This window comes from Myotis myotis, unplaced genomic scaffold (assembly GCF_014108235.1).
Source record: "Myotis myotis isolate mMyoMyo1 unplaced genomic scaffold, mMyoMyo1.p scaffold_m19_p_12, whole genome shotgun sequence".
NCBI lineage: Eukaryota > Metazoa > Chordata > Mammalia > Chiroptera > Vespertilionidae > Myotis > Myotis myotis.
Genome location: NW_023416316.1, coordinates 18,077,798 through 18,093,536, shown reverse-complemented (window position 1 = coordinate 18,093,536; position 15,739 = coordinate 18,077,798). Strand labels below are relative to the sequence as shown.

Here is a 15,739-nt window from a genome sequence, read left to right as displayed (position 1 = left end):
ATAAATTTCTGGAATATTTGTCCTAGATCTGTGAAATAAGCAGAAGGTATTTTAATGGGGATTACATTGAATCTACAGATTGCTTTGGGTAGTATGGGCATTTTAATGATCAATTCTTCCAATCTATGAACAAGGTATATGTTTCTACCATTTGTATTTTCCTGTTTTTGTTTTTCAATTATCTATAGCTTACTGAGGTACAGGATTTTTACCTTTTTGGTTAAATTTTTTCCTAGGTTTCTTATTTTTTTCATTGCAATAGTAAATGGGATTTTTTTTTTTTTTTTTTTTTTTTTAGTTTCTCTTCTGGAGAGTTCTTTATTGGTGTATAAAAATGCTATGGATTTTTGGATGTTAATTTTGTTACTTTGCAGAAATAAATGTAGTTTTTGGTAAAAATCTTTAGGGTTTTCTATGTACAATATCATGTCATTTGTGAATAATAAGTTTTACTTAACCTCTTTCAATCTGGATGCTTTTTATTTTTTCTTATTGTCTTATTGCTATAACTAAGACTTCCAGTACTATGTTGAAAAAGAGCGCTGAAAGTGGACAGACAACCCTGTCTTGTTCCTATTTTTAGGGGAAACGTATTTTAGTTTTTGCCCATTGCATATGATGTTGGCTGTACGTTTGTCAGATATGGCCTTTATTATGTTGATATTTTGAGGTATGCTCCTTCTATTCTCATTTTGCAGAGTGTTTAATAAAAAATGGGTGCTGGATCTTGTCGAATCCATTCTCTGAGTCTATCGATATGACCATGTGATTTTTATCCTTCATCGTGTTTATGTGACATAACACATTTGAGATGTGAATAATGTACATGCCTCGCATACCCAGAATGAATCCCACTTGCTCATGGTGTACAATCTTTTCAATGTATTGCTAAATCTGGTTTGCTAATATTTTGTTTAGGATTTTAGCATCTATGTTCATTAGAGATATGGGACTCTAATTTTCTTTCTTTGTAGTGTCTCTATCTGGTTTTGGAATTAGGATAATGCTGGCCTTATAAAAGGAGCTTAGAAGCCTTCTTCCACTTGAATTTTTTAGACTAGTTTGAGGATGATAGGTGTTAGTTCTTTTTTGAATGTTTGGTAAAACTCCCTATGAAGCCATCCAGGCCAGGTCTTTTGTTTGCTGAGAGGTTGTTTTTTTTCATTGCTGCTTCAATTTCATTAATTGTTACCAGCCTATTCAGGGTTTTCTGATTCCTCCTGATTGAGTTTTAGAATACTGTATGTTTCCAGGAATTTGTAAATTTCACCGAGGCTATCTGTTGGAATATAGGTGTTCATAGTATTTTCTTTCAACCCTTTGTATTTCTGTGGTGTCAGTTGTTACTTCATCTCTTTCATTGCTGATTTTATTTGGGTCATCACTTCTTTGTTTTTTGATGAATCTGGCTAAGGTGTTTATCTTTTTTATCTTTTTGATAATCTTATCTTTTTGAAGAACCAGCTCTTGGTTTCATTGATCTTTTATATTGTATATTTATCCTCCATGTAACTTATTTCCACTCTGATCTTTATTATTCCTTTCCCTCTCCTTCCTCTGGGCTTTTCTTATTGTTCTAAGTTGTAGGGTTAGATTGTTTATTTGAGCTTTTTCTTGCTTCTTGAGGTGAGCCAGTAATGCTATGAACTTCCCTCTCAGGAATGCTTCCACTGTGTCCCTAGATTTTGTTCATTTTCATTTGTTTCCAGGATGTTTTTTAATTCTTCCTTGATCACATTGGTAACCCATTTATTATTTAATAACATACTCCTTAGCCTTCATGTATTTGAATGTTTTGGGGTGTTTTTATTGTAGTTGATGTCTAGCCTCATGCAATCATGATCTGAGAAGATGCTTGACAAGATTTCAATTTTCTTGAATGTGTCCAGACTTGTTTTGTGTCCTAACATGTGGCCTATCTCTGACAATGTTCCATGTACACTTGAGATGAATGTATATTCTGCAGCTCTGGGGTGAAATGTTCTGTAAATACCAATTAACTCAATCTGATCTAGTGCATTACTTGGGGTCATTGTTTCCAGGTTGATTTTTTCGTCTGGAAGATCTATCCAGTGATGTCAATGGGGTGTTAAAGTCCCCTACTATGACTGTATTGTTGTCTATCTCTCCTTTACAGTCTCCAGTAGTTTTAAAAATATATTTAGGTGCTCCTATATTGGGTGCCTATGTTTAACAGGGTTATATCCTTTTGTTGGAATGATCCATCTAGCCTTATATAGTGACCTTCTTTGTCTCTTATGGCCTTTGTTTTAAAAACAATTATTTTTTATTGATTTCAGAGAAAGGGAGAGAGGGATAGAAACATCAATGAGAGTCACTGATTGGCTGCCTCTTGCACACACCCCACTGGGGATTGAGCCCATAAGCCAGGCATGTGCCCTTGACCAGAATTGAACCCGGGACCCTTTAGCCACAGGCCAACACTCTATCCACTGAGTCAAACTGGCTAGTGCAACATTTAACATTTAATTATGATGTGTCTTGGTGTGGGTCTCTTTGGGTTCCTCTTGACTGGGACTCTCTGTGCTTCCTGAACTTGTGTAACTTTTCCCTTCACCAGGTTAGGAAAGTTTTCTGTCATTATTTCTTCAAGCAGGTTCTCTATCCCTTGCTCACTTTCTTATCCCTCAGGTACCCCAACAATGCAGATGTTGTTCTGTTTCAGGTTGTCCCAAAGTTCCCTTAACCTCTCCTCATGCTTTTTAAATGTTTTTTGCCTTTTGTTTCTCTGAGTGTCTTTCCACTTCGTCTTCCAAATTGCTGATTCAATCCTCTGCTTCATCAATCCTGCTTTTAATTCCTCCCAGTGTATTATTGATATTAAATACAATATGCTTCATTTCCAATTGGTTCTTATACATTGTTTCTATAGTCTTTTTCATGCTGACGTAGTTTCCACTAAGTTCCTTGTAGTTTTCACTAAGTTCCTTGTAGTTTTCACTAAGTTTCTTGGGCATCTTTATAACTATTACTCTGAACTCTATGTCTGGTAAATTGCTTACCTCCATCTCTTTTAGATCTTTTACTGGAGATTCCTCCTTTTCTTTCATTTAGGGGTTCTTTGTCTTCCCCTTTAAGCTGTATCTTTGAGTTTGTTTTTATGTATTAAAATACCTGCTATGACTCTAGTCTTAGCAGGGGTGGTCTTTTGTAGTAAATGTCATGTTGGACCCAGTGGTGCAGACTCCCTGAACTACTGAGCTGCATGCTCTAGTAGTGACCCTTTTGTGATTTGGGCTCTTCTGTTGTAATTGGGTCTTGACCACTGTTTTCCCATTCATGGGTGAGATTCCTCTCAGGTCGGATAACTGTGATGCTCAAGCCTGACCATGCCGTGCAGGTGCTGACAGAACAGAACAAAACAAAACAAAACGTACAAAAGAACCCTACAACAACAGCAAAAACAACCCCAAAGAAAAGAGAATTAGGAAAGAGAAAAGACAACACAACAAGAATAAACAAAAAAGATAATACTACTACTAATAATAAAATAAAAATTAAGCAATAATAGAAAAGGGAAAAAAAAGGGGGGAAATACTCATGCAAGATAGTCAGCCACCGATGCTCCCTGAGATTGCTGCCTCCTGAGCTGTATCCCAAGAGGCGGGGTAATTGCCCTTTCCCAGGCTTTTGGTATAGGGAGGGGCTTGTGCGTCTCAGGAGAAATACTGCTGTAATATGGGAAAATGGGAGGGACAGCACAGGTATCCCAGCAGCTGTCCTCCCTGCCACGCTCCCCAACCGCTCCTACCCCTGTCTCTCCTCAGGCAACTCCACTATGCACCTCCCACTCCAACAAAACTTGGGTGAGAGACTGGGCTCGGAATTCCTGAGCTCTGGCTCCCTGGCTGATAGAAGCCAGGCGCTGGTTGCTACGTGGGTGGCTACTGCCAAGCTGCTCAGCGCTCTGTTAGAAGCACCTAACACTATGCACCTCCGGTTGCTGTGTGGGCAGCTACTGCCCAGTGGCTCAACTCTCTGGCTGTCCTAGCCTGTTTCCCAGGGAACCCTCCTCACCCCTGGCCCATGGCTCCTGACAGCTCAGCCAAAGGCCTCTCTCGACCCTGCCCTTCCTACAAGTCTAGAGGTGGTTTCTGGCCTTCCTTTTTTAAAAGTCTCTTCCCTCTGTCTAAAGCAGGTATTTCAGGGTGAATATTTCCCACTGTAGTTCTAATTCTAGTTAGATTCTGGGAGGAGGTAGGGAGGTAAGAGAAAGATCCTCCTATTCCTCCACCGTCTTTCTTCCGTCCAGAGTTTATTCTTGTATTATTATTTATTAATTGTATTATTTTCCATATACACAATCATTAACCTACTTTTGACCCACCATATATAAAATATATATGTATATATATACATATATGTACACACACACACACACACACACACACACATGTTCAAGATCCTGGAGTGAACATTCTGATTTAATTGGTATGAGATGGAGGCTGAAACAGTTTTAAAATGGCAATTTTCAATTGCATCCCTAGTTGAGAACCACTGTTACAAAAAGTACAAGGTAGAAAGGGTAAAAAGTAGGGTACGACATAAAATATGAGGTCAGAGTTTTGCCAACTCATATTTAAAACAGTAGCAAAGTTAAAGGTAGGTTACAATTTAAATTACACCTAATATGACATCACTGTAAAACAAAGGAAGTTCTCATTTAGGAATATAAAAATTCAGTATGATTTAAAGACTATCTGGGGAAGCAAGTTTGGAAAAAAACAAGTCAGCGGTCATGCCAAATGCTTGCATTCTCAATCAATAACTCACTTCTCTTGTGACAGGGTCCACTTCTACCAGTCCATGTTCTGAGCCAATGAGCACTGTGCTCCGCTCAGTTCGGAAAGAGAAGCACTGAGGTGTCCCTGGAGCCTGAATATCCCTGAACTCCAGGGTCCGAAGTAACTTCAGATTTCTCATGGTGAAGCTATTCCTGAAAGAAAAGTACAAATATCCCTTGATGAAACACTCACTTCTAAGACAAAAAAAGATTTAACATCAGTTATTCCTCAGTAAATTCCTCAGTAAACAAAATGAATGGGAAAACATTTTATTTTTGAATATAAGGATAACTTTATAATCCAATAGATTTATAAAATCATGTGAAATCCATATAAATATTTGAAGAAAATCTGGAATGAAATTACTTTAATATCACTAGGTATATTTATATATAAACTGGGATATACTTCCATTAAAAAAGTTAAAATTTAAATCAAAAGTAGAATATAAGGATGTACTGTTCTCAGGGGGAAAATAAGACCTGTAAAATTACAACAGTTTACTTCAAAATGATAACCAATGTTTGAGTTGCTTAATGACTTGATATAATTACTTCATGTAATTCAGCTTTCCTGGCCTGGTTTTTACCAGTGTAATAGTAAGGTGAGAAAAGAATGGTAAATAGAAAACCTACTTCAATCTGGCAAAATCAGACTTGCTTTAATGTATAATATTATCTAAGTAAGAGGAAAACAAATATTAATGTGCTGAGTATTTATATTCTGATCCCTCTAAGGTTTATAATTGGAAATCCCTAAGTTATGTTAGGAGTGGCAATTACACAAACCACAGTGCCCTTAAAGCCACCATATTCTAAAAAGAATTCTCTCATCTTGGCATTTCATACATATGACATTGAAAAGGATGAGGTAATCCTCCTACACAGCAGATAACGTTAAGTGTAATATGAAGGATAACATATAAAATGTGGTTTAAGAGAAAGGCAAAACCATGCATGGTGGAAGCAAGAAAAAAAATCAAGGTAAACAATGGTTTATAAGCTTAGGTGATATTTATATTCAAGAACTTCTAGGAATTATTTGAACCTGTATTATACCATAAAGGTTTTAAATTTAATTCCACACAGAAAGTTTAGGCTTTCCAAAGCATATAAAAATTACATCCTTGATCTTTCTTTAAACATAGAGATGACCACTGGTATAGATCTGAAAGGACTGGTAGATCTGAGATGAGAGACTGCCTGGCATGTCTGACTAGAGGGGAGTAAAGAGGTGATACAGATATAGTAGAAAGAGGTAAGGACAGACAAGAGGGGGATCAAATGAATAGTTTCCAGGTTCTTTCATTCTGGTTCACCTAATAATAATTATTATTGTTACTGTTGCCACGATCAGATCATCAAAATATCTTCATATCCCCTCCCTGTGAATATTCACCAATAACCCGTGGAGCCCTGAGGTCCATGTACCGAAGGATACGAATCTGGAGGGTAAAGGCAGTGAGAGCTGCGAGGAACTCACTATTTCCTGTTATCTTACTGTTTCCATCACTGCTGCCCCAGCAATGGGCTTTCATCCTTGCAGGGGCCCTTGGTCCCAGTCTTTAGTACTCCCATGACCAGCCTCATCTCCCCGATCCCTGGAGGTACCAGCAATAACCAGGCAGGCCCCCTCCAGGGGTCTGAAATCCAGCAATAGGAGGGCTCCTCCTCTGAATTCCAGAGGTCTGAGTCCTTGCTTTATAAAGCCTCTGCTCCAAGTTTAGGCCATGATAATCCCAAGGGCTTCCCTTGTTTTGATCCCCAGCCCTAGCTAAGTGTTGTAGCTACCTACTTCCATCAGTTTATCTTTTGCTTTTTGTTCCTCCAACAGCTATTTAACTAGTTCTTCATATTAAATTCTGTTCAAATAATAATGTGATTTCAACTTTTCCAACTGGACCCTGACTGACAAATGCAACAAACGACCTGAGTTCTCAAATCACTGAGCTTCCAGAATCACCTGCCCAGGTGAGCTCATCACTCCTCTCCCCCCTCCCCGACTCTCCCAGTCTCAAAAAGAACTTCTCTAAATGTCCACGCCCATCATCCTGACTCCCTTATCTTCTCAAGTGTCCCCACAATTTGCAAGGACAGCAAAGGAGTATCCTCCAAACTCCCCCAGGACCCCAACTTATTCGTACCCTTTCTTTTACATCTGCAATCTCCAGCTCCTAGCCCTCGATGATTCGACTTTTCTGTCTTTAAATGTAGTAAAGAACGCTCTACTCTAGAGATCAATCCTGATCGCCCAAATTTCTGACAACTCCATTGTCTTCCCTTGCTCCTTTTCACATCTGTCTCTTAGCTAATTGTGAAACCCCTGACTGACTACAAGTACCAGGCAGATCATTAATATGCTGCCGAGATGGAAACGTCTAGCCCTGACCCTCCCGACATGGGATACTAAACCCACGTTTTCAACCTCCTAATGTTACCGCAAGAATGCCTCACGAACACATCAATGCAACCTGGAAAATGAAGTTAAGCACTTGCTATTTCCCCAACACACGTTTTCCCTATTTGGGGACGTGGCACTTCTACTCTCTCTGTTCCAACTTGAAAACGGCCTACTTTTTGCTCACACTTTTCGTTCTAAACTATTCACTGGTTACCTGCGTGGCTGTCAGTCAGTATACAGCTTGAATCCTTTATACAGTAAGTACCCAGTCGATCCCAATCACTGGTGTGCGGCCTACGTCAAACACGGGAGGAGTCCTGGCCGTGTGGCTCAGTGGTAGAGCATGGGCCTGCGCAAGGAAGGATCGCGGTTCCTTTCCCGGTCAAGGGCTTGTACCTGGGCGCAGGTTCACTCCTGGACGCGGCTGGGGCGCATGCTGGAGGCAACCAATCAATGTTGTCTCTCTCACAGATGTTTGTTTCTCTCTCTCTCTCCCCCCTCCCCCTCTCTAAAAATCAATGGAAAAAATATCTTCCGGTGAGGATTACAAACAAAACAACACATGGAATGAGAACCGGGTAAGTGCTCCAATAAGACAAGAAATGATTCCGAGTCCCTGCCTCCACGGTATAGAGAGCCACATAATACCCCACATTAGATGGAGAAGCACAGGGGGCATCACGAAAAAGTCCCAGACCCGGGAAGGGACCCGCCACCGTCTGGGAACTTGTGATAACCATCGCCTTCTGTGGCGCATTAATTGATTCGCTTTCAGCGGTCCTGCCCACTCCTGCAAGGCATCCGCAGGCTCATCCGCAGGCGTGGTTCGCGTGCAGCCGGGGAGCAGGGCCCTCCCCGTGCCCAATGCCGCGGGCGGAGGCAAACCTGCAGAAAGAGAACTTAAGGCTCGAGGGCAGAGGTGGTCACGCAGCGCCCACGCCTGGGCCTGCACCAGGCAGAGGTGCGCGCGCGGGGCTCCCGGCATCAGGACCTGGCGGGTCAGGGCCGGGCTGCGCGCCCCCACCCCAGGAGTTACCGGAACGCTCACCTGACGCCGCGCTCGCTCCCAAACAACGGGGCGTCCCTCGCCTCCCGGGCCACGCGCAGCCGGCCTCCCGGAGTCCGCCCGGGGCTGCGCACGCGCCTCTCCGTCCGCGGCTCCGAGCTCTCGCGGGCGCACTGGGCCTCCGGGCCACTGGAGCCCCGAGGTAGTTAGCGGCAGAAGCAGGCGCAGCGGCAGCGGATGGGACAACGACTTGCAAGCGAAGCAGGCCCGACACGGGCAGAGTGGCGCGGGAAAGACGTCACTCGGCCGAAGGGGCGTGACCGGCTTTTTCCGCAGGCGGCCCCATACAGACAGAGAAATGCTATTGTAGTTGATCCCCACGTTGACGTCAACCCCAAGCCCAATGACTGGCGTCGGTGGGCGGGGCCTGCAGGGCCAGTATTGCAGTGCGCATGCGTACGCCGCAGGCCGCGCGCCGGAAGGACCGCCTCCTCCGGGCCAACATGGAGGAAGCGCTCGGGTCTCCGAGGGCGGAGGGAGCGGCGCCCGAGGTCGCCATGGCTACCGAGCCGGTGGCGGTGGAGTCCGCGGCGCCGTCACTTGTGGATCGTTACTTCACTCGCTGGTACAAAGCGGGTAAGTGGGGAATAATGTCGGTCTCTCCGGGGCCGTATAGGCCTGATGCAGCAGGGACGACGGTGACACATCAGAAGCCACGCGCGCTCTCTCCGGCGCTTCAGCCAGCCCCACGATGGAAGGAATCTAACAATTTTGTGTGTGTTTGTGTATTGCTTTTTTAAAAACAGGAGGGAATGGGTATTTGCCAAGGCTAAAATGCCAGCAGAGCGCATTCTGGGGCTGGCGAGCGCTGCGCGAATTCCTGGGTGGGTTGCTGGCGGGAAGATGGTTTAAGGTGAGGCACCAAGGGAGGCAGGGGCGGGACGGCAGTCTCCTGGAGTGCCCAAGGGCCTTGCAAATCCTATAGAGAGTGGCCATGCAGAAAATGACTTACATGATCTGGTCGGAACTGAGGTAGAGACTGTGGAGATGGGGAGAAGGTGGGTTAGACTAGAGGCCTTTAGAAAACAGAATCTAACATCTTGTGCGTGCTTTTGTGTATTGCTCTTTTATTTTTTTTTAGAGTAGGTTTATTAAAGTTGGGGACAGGGAAACAAGGAAGGGCTTAGGATAAAAGCAGCGGGAGAGAGAATAGGCGGGGCTGCTTTGGCTCCCTAGAAACCTTACCGGAGAGAAGTGAACCTAGGCAGGTGCTGTCACTCACTGGACCAGAGAAACGGGGGCCTTGGGAGCAGGTCCAGGGGTTAGCTGGGGGTGAGCTGCCACTGCCCATTGCTTCCCTGGGTGCAAGTCTCCTGAGGTCCCTTAGAGTTTAGGTCAGGCCTGTGGGGGAAGGGATAGCAAGCCAGAATCCAACAGTGTTACTGAAAGAGAAGCCGCTGGTATTGTATACATCTGCCACTTAATAATTGGGTGTTCCGTTGTTTGTGTATGCAGTGAGTATCAGTAGTGGAAACATTGCCGGGGACCTTCTTCTCACCCCATACTTGCTCCATTGCATTCAGGGGTAACAGTTGTACTCATTTTTAAAAATATTGTAGCATAGGTATTATTAGCCACATTTTGGATGACTAACTGTCCTTGTTTACCAATGACTGAAGGTTTTTCCGGAATCCGAGACATTCAGTGTTAACATCAGGACAGTCCTAGGCAAACCAGGAGTTGGTCCCTCTAAAACATACACACTGTATTATATAAAGAATGCATTGCTAGTCGCATTTTTCTAATAGAAATAATGTGTACTTATTTTAAAGCAAGATGGAGCAAAGGGTAATCACTGTAATGATGAATGAATGATTCCATCCAGGCCACATCTCTTTGCTTTATAGCAGTGATGGCGAACCTATGACACGTGTGTCAGAGGTGACACGCGAACTCATTTTTTTGGTTGATTTTTCTTTGTTAAATGGCATTTAAATATATAAAATAAATATCAAAAATATAAATCTTTGTTTTACTATGGTTGCAAATATCAAAAAAATTCTATATGTGACACGGCACCAGAGTTAAGTTAGGGCTTTTCAAAATGCTGGCACGCCGAGCTCAAAAGGTTCGCCATCACTGCTTTATAGCAAGCCTTTTAGGTATATCTTTTTGAGTAATCAAAGGATACAAGTGATTGGAATGTGTACAATCTTCATAATTTACTATCTCTATGAACCAAAGAAAGTGCTATCCAGTAAGTAGTAAATGTTGGCTCCACAACCTCCTGACCTGTTCATTCTTCCAGATGTCAAAGGAAAACCCTGTGAGGACCACTGTATACTACAGCACTCTAACCGGTAAGCAAATTGGGAATTTTAAATTAAAAAAAAATTTTTTTCTGGTATGGTGTTGGATTGAACTAATGTTCAATAAATGATTATTTTTCACTGTGTTGAAATAGTATTATTTATGATAGGAGTTAGGTTGACAAGAATGAGCCTTTCAGTGCCTACTCACGTTATACAAATGTGATTATCCAAACATCCAAATGGACCACCATGCCCTCAGTCAGCTACTACTGCCTGAAGTAACCAGCCTTTGCCTAACCAGTGAATTGCCAGAGCCCATGGAGAAGGCTAGGGTGGAGGTCTAGGTGGTATCCTGTATACTACATATGGGCATGCCTGACTACTCTCTTCTACGTCAGTGCTATCTGAAGACCTGGTACTCTTCTCTTTGGGAAGTATGTAAAATCCCATTTTCTCCTATTTTATTATTGCATTCCCGTCTACAGTAACCAGAGGAAAATGATAGTTTGATTAAACAAATGTCAGTTCAGATACTCTTTTGTCAGGAGGAATACTGTGCTATTTGAAGAAAAATTATGCCAAGCAGTAATACAGGACCAATTCTTGCTCCTTATAGAATATGTGTCATCACATTGGCAGAATCTCATCCAGTTCTTCAAAGTGGAAAAACAATTAAAAGCATTTCCTATCAAATCAGCACCAACTGTAGCAGACTTCAGAACAAGGTCTCTGGGAAATTTAAACGGGTATGTTCCTATGATTATCTACTTAAATCGTCTACATCATAGTAAAGATAGGTCCACTCAGTCTAAGAATCCAGTGATGTATGCTCAGCATCCTTCCCTGGCTGATTGAGAGGCTGATCTTAAGAAAACATTGACCCTAGAGAAATACTCAGACCAAAAAAATGAGGTATTTCAGGAGGTATAGGATCTGTCATTTCAGGTTCTGTATCACCACCCGTCATCCCCAGGATGAAGGGGAAGGTGGGCCTTTGAAAGGACAACTTTAATACCACGATAATGAGATATTTTGTCCCTTCCAGTTTTATTAAACCAGTATTTTGAGTTCTGTGAAATTTAAGTAACCAACTCTACCATATATTTCCACAAGTAAATAAAAAAAGAAGAACATTCCCTGAGGTGTGAAAAAAAAGCAATCTCGCCCAAACCGGTTTGGCTCAGTGGATAGAGCGTCAGCCTGCGGACTCAAGGGTCCCAGGTTCGATTCCAGTCAAGGGCATGTACCTTGGTTGCGGGCACATACCCACTAGGGAGTGTGCAGGAGACAGCTGATCGGTGTTTCTCTCTCATCGATGTTTCTAACTCTCTATCCCTCTCCCCTCCTCTCTGTAAAAAATCAATAAAAATATATTAAAAAAAAGGCAATCTTAAAAAATATACAGTATTTGCTCCTTAGCATTTTCCATTGCCGATTTCATACCCATATAGCCACACCCTCTACTTCCACAGAATGCTCAGTTGTACACAGCGCTATCTCTACCCTCTACAACCCTAGCAGGATGAACACATTAAAGGAGAGGATCACTTTTAGTGCATCTGTCACAGAGGACGATTTAGGTCTTTCATGTGCTGAGTGCATACTAACAATTTCTGCCAACAATCCTCACTGTTCTAGAAGACCCTTGTCTATACTGCCCTTTGTTGGCCTGAAATCCCCTAACAATGTGGCTTATGAGTATTGATTTTTTTCCTCACTCAGGAAACATGGACTTAGAAAAGCATGGACCATTCTTAAAAGACAAAGTCTGCAAATTACAAGTAAAAACACTTAGTGCTTGTGAAAGTCCTGTGATAAATCTTTATCCAAAATAGTAACACTGTTGTTCCTACTGAGGAACAGAGAGAGACCTGCAAATAGAAGCCACTAAGATAAGTTTTAATTCCATCTCAGCACTGCCAGTCATTTGGTCTTCCAAGGGAGGTGAAAAAAGGAGTCAAAACACTTCTGCTCTTTTGACATAGTCCCAGTGGTAGACAAACCCTCTGAGATGAGTACCCACACCTTCCTCCTAAAGGCGGGGAGTCCCACGGACTAGTATTTTGAAATGAAGTACAGTATCCACATGCGGAGGAGTGAAGCCAATGTGGTGCGTCTGAATGTTGTATGATAATGTGTTGAGGGTAAGATCATAAGGCAGAGCATCTTGACTTCAAATGCCTATGTCCACTCCAGGAAAAATTCCTGGGGGGGGCGGGGGAGCAACACGAGACATGCCTGCCTCAGTTCCCATGAGCCTCCTTGTAGATTTTTGACAGAAACTCCCCAGATATATCCATAGAGTGTGGAGTACATGAAACAATAACGTGCCTTAGCATTCTAACAGATATGTCAAAATGTGGTATTGCGCCCTAGCTGGCTTGGCTCAGTGGATAGAGCGTCAGTCTGCGGACTGGGGGGTTCCAGGTTCAATTCCGGCCAAGGGCACATACCTGGGTTGTGGGCTCGATCCCCAGTAGGGGGCGTGCAGGAGGCAGCCCATCAATGATTCTCATCATTGATATTTCTATCTCTATCTCCTCCTCCCTTCCTCTCTAAAAATCAATAAAATATATTTAAAAAAAAAATGTGGTATTGCCCTAGCCAATTTGGTTCAGTGGATAGAGCATTGGCCTGTGGACTGAAGGGTCGCAGGTTCGATTCCCTTTTGCATGCTCAATCTCAGTAGGGGTGTGCAGTAAGCAGCCAATCAATGAGTTTCTCTTATCATTGATATTTCTCTCTCTCTCTCCCTCTCCCTTTCTGAAATCAATAAAAATATATTTTTTAAAAAATTTGGTATTTACTTCTGGGTTATAGGATAATGGGTAAATGATTCTTATTTGCTACTTACAACTTATCTGTTTTCCAAATTTTCCTCCAAGTTCATTACTTGTTAACTGGAAAAACATCCCTTTTTCAAACCGTCTTAGAGAAGGTCGGAATCTTAATGAAGTTAACTTTGTACAATATTGGTGTCACACTCTCATGTTGAATTTTCTATTATTGCTTATTGATGGACTTTCCTATACTGTTGAAATCTTTATACTTAGCTATATGCAGCTTTCTCATTTGAAGTTCATAAAATATATTCTTAATCTTTAAACTACCTATTATCACATGTGTCTTAGTTTGCTTTTTCCCTAGAACCTAGGTTGGTACCTGGCCCATAGCAGGCACTTATATGTTTGAATAAATGGTTTTTAAAACACTAATTCCATGAATATATCCTATGACACTGAGGGCTACCTCTCAAAGGAAAGTGAAAATGTGTATCAATTAATTACTTCTTCCCTTTCATTTTCAGGGAGCACAGTTTCTAACAGAACTTGCACCTCTGTGTAAGATTTACTGCTCAGATGGGGAAGAATATACTATATCTAGGTGAGTTACTTTTTAACCACAATTTAGGAGATAAAAAAGGAGATAATATTTTTCTTCAAAACAGTTCTTTTTTTCAATAGCTGTGTTAGAGGACGGCTGATGGAAGTGAATGAAAATATTCTCCATAAGCCGTCTATTCTTCAAGAGAAGGTAAAGGGGGTGGGGGAGAAGTATGATTCCATCCACTTACTTTTCGTCTGATTTTTGTCATATGACAGTACTAAATGTTCTATTTCCTTTCTAGCCAGCCACTGAAGGTTACATTGCAGTCGTGTTGCCCAAATTTGAAGAAAGTAAAAGCATAACCGAAGGGTTACTGACACAAAAACAATATGAAGAAGTTGTGGTAAAACGCAGTAATGCCACAACAGCCACATCGTGAGGACTAAGATGGCATAAAAAGCAGTGCGGCACTCGATCCGTGCACTGAGGAAGTACCACCGTATGGCAGAAGCATACTCCGCAGCCAGCCTTCTGCAGGGAGCCTGTGGTTTTTCCCCTTTCTCTTGCAAGACAAGCCTTGGTTCCCGTTTGTCTTCAGCTTCTCAGCTCTGCCCTGCCACGGACCGAGCCTGCTCCTCTTTTGCTTTTCTCTTTCTAAAAACTGGCAAACAACATTTCTAATTAAAAACAAGCAGAGCATTTTGGCGAAAATTTGGAAAAGACACAAGTTTTAAAGTAGCAAGTAAAAATAATCTACCCTTCCTATAACTCATTAGTAAATACTACATTTTGACATACTTCTTTTTGAATGTGATGGCATGGCTAATTGTTTTTGCTCATACTTCCATCAGTTTGACGGTAAAGGAAACAACAGCTGACCTCTTACCCAGTGTGCTTCAGTGTGACCCTACCAAAAGGTCTGGTCCCACCCCTTCTGCCCCAAGTCCTCTGCAGGCTGTAGGAAGAGGCTGTGTGTAGATGTACCTTCTCTAGTCCTTATGCCGCAGGAGGGCCTTCCTCTCTGAGACAAAGCAGAACTCTAACGCTGTGGCTTCTATGAGGGACAACATGAAAAGGCTTTGAAAAATGCAAAGGGCTTTCCTAATGTATGGAAGCACTATAATACAGTACATACATTAGAGTCACTCTAACAGTCTCACACTACCTACAGGGTAACAAGAAAGAAGTTACTGTAATTCAAAGACAGAGGCCTTTGAATAGAGCAAAAGCTTTCACATCATTTGAACTAGAAAACAAACTGAATTTATGTTTTAAGATTGTATACTTATTCATACTGAATTTTAAATAAAAGACTTTAAAATTGTTATTTTTTTAAGGACTGAAACATGTATGTTTAAATATTTGTTTTTAAATCCAAACAATAGTACAAAAGAAATCAACTGACATGTAAATTCCTTTGGTTCCCTATCTTATGCTGTAGAAGTCATAAATCATCCCTTCCCCACCCCCACTTGAACTTAAATAAGAGAATATTCTCATTTCAGGTCTGTAAAAGTATTTTGTAAATAAAATTGAAAAATTATTTTCAACTCACAAGAAAAACTTGTAACTTAAGTGCCAGCATGACTGTCCCCAGGTATACCCACCAGACATGATCTAGGTAGTAACTCTGCAAGCATCTACGCTGACAGTGCTGTGCACTGAGAATGTATCACAAACCAGCAGGCCCCCAGTTTGGGCAGCACAATGATAGTAAAAAAAAATTATATCTATTTTACATATAACTACCTCTCATTCACCATTATTTCTATTGTAATTTTAAAATATTTTGGTTTCAGGGAATAAAAATCACGCTTCATGATTTTTATAAAGAAGAGGCCCATACAATTAAAGTTTCCTTCAATAAAATACTGACTTCCTAATTGGTG

General features: G+C 41.8%; 2 protein-coding genes across 3 annotated transcripts in view; one reads left to right on the top strand and one right to left on the bottom strand.

The window, feature by feature from the left end:
• The window catches only part of ELP1 (elongator acetyltransferase complex subunit 1), a 59,237-nt gene extending 50,725 nt beyond the window's left edge, over positions 1–8,512 (bottom strand). The window contains exons 1-2 of one of the 2 annotated variants that reach the window (XR_004971188.1): positions 8,254–8,512; positions 4,795–4,957 (exon numbers count right to left, since the gene is read on the bottom strand). Coding sequence is in view for 1 of the 2 variants with exons in the window: in XM_036330090.1 (XP_036185983.1) it covers positions 4,795–4,944 (150 nt within the window). In the remaining variant the exon portion in view is untranslated. The remainder of the gene's footprint in view (positions 1–4,794; positions 4,958–8,253) is intronic. The other variant, XM_036330090.1, reaches the window with a different exon arrangement.
• Positions 8,513–8,515: 3 nt separating this feature from the next.
• On the top strand, positions 8,516–15,188 carry ABITRAM (actin binding transcription modulator). Its single transcript, XM_036330100.1, has 6 exons — positions 8,516–8,847; positions 10,520–10,571; positions 11,140–11,269; positions 13,831–13,907; positions 13,988–14,057; positions 14,152–15,188. Exons 1-6 carry the CDS (start codon positions 8,664–8,666, stop codon positions 14,287–14,289), a joined length of 651 nt encoding a protein of 216 aa, XP_036185993.1. The 5' UTR covers positions 8,516–8,663; the 3' UTR covers positions 14,290–15,188.
• The last annotated feature ends 551 nt before the right edge of the window (positions 15,189–15,739 follow it).

What these genes read in the sequence shown, in the direction of transcription:
- ABITRAM (XM_036330100.1), top strand. Translation starts at nt 8,664, where the DNA reads ATGCGTACGCCGCAGGCCGCGCGCCGGAAGGACCGCCTCCTCCGGGCC. An exon ending in CACTCGCTGGTACAAAGCGG is followed by an intron (nt 8,848 to 10,519) that starts GTAAGTGGGGAA and finishes TCATTCTTCCAG; the next exon opens with ATGTCAAAGGAAAACCCTGT. An exon ending in ATACTACAGCACTCTAACCG is followed by an intron (nt 10,572 to 11,139) that starts GTAAGCAAATTG and finishes TGCTCCTTATAG; the next exon opens with AATATGTGTCATCACATTGG.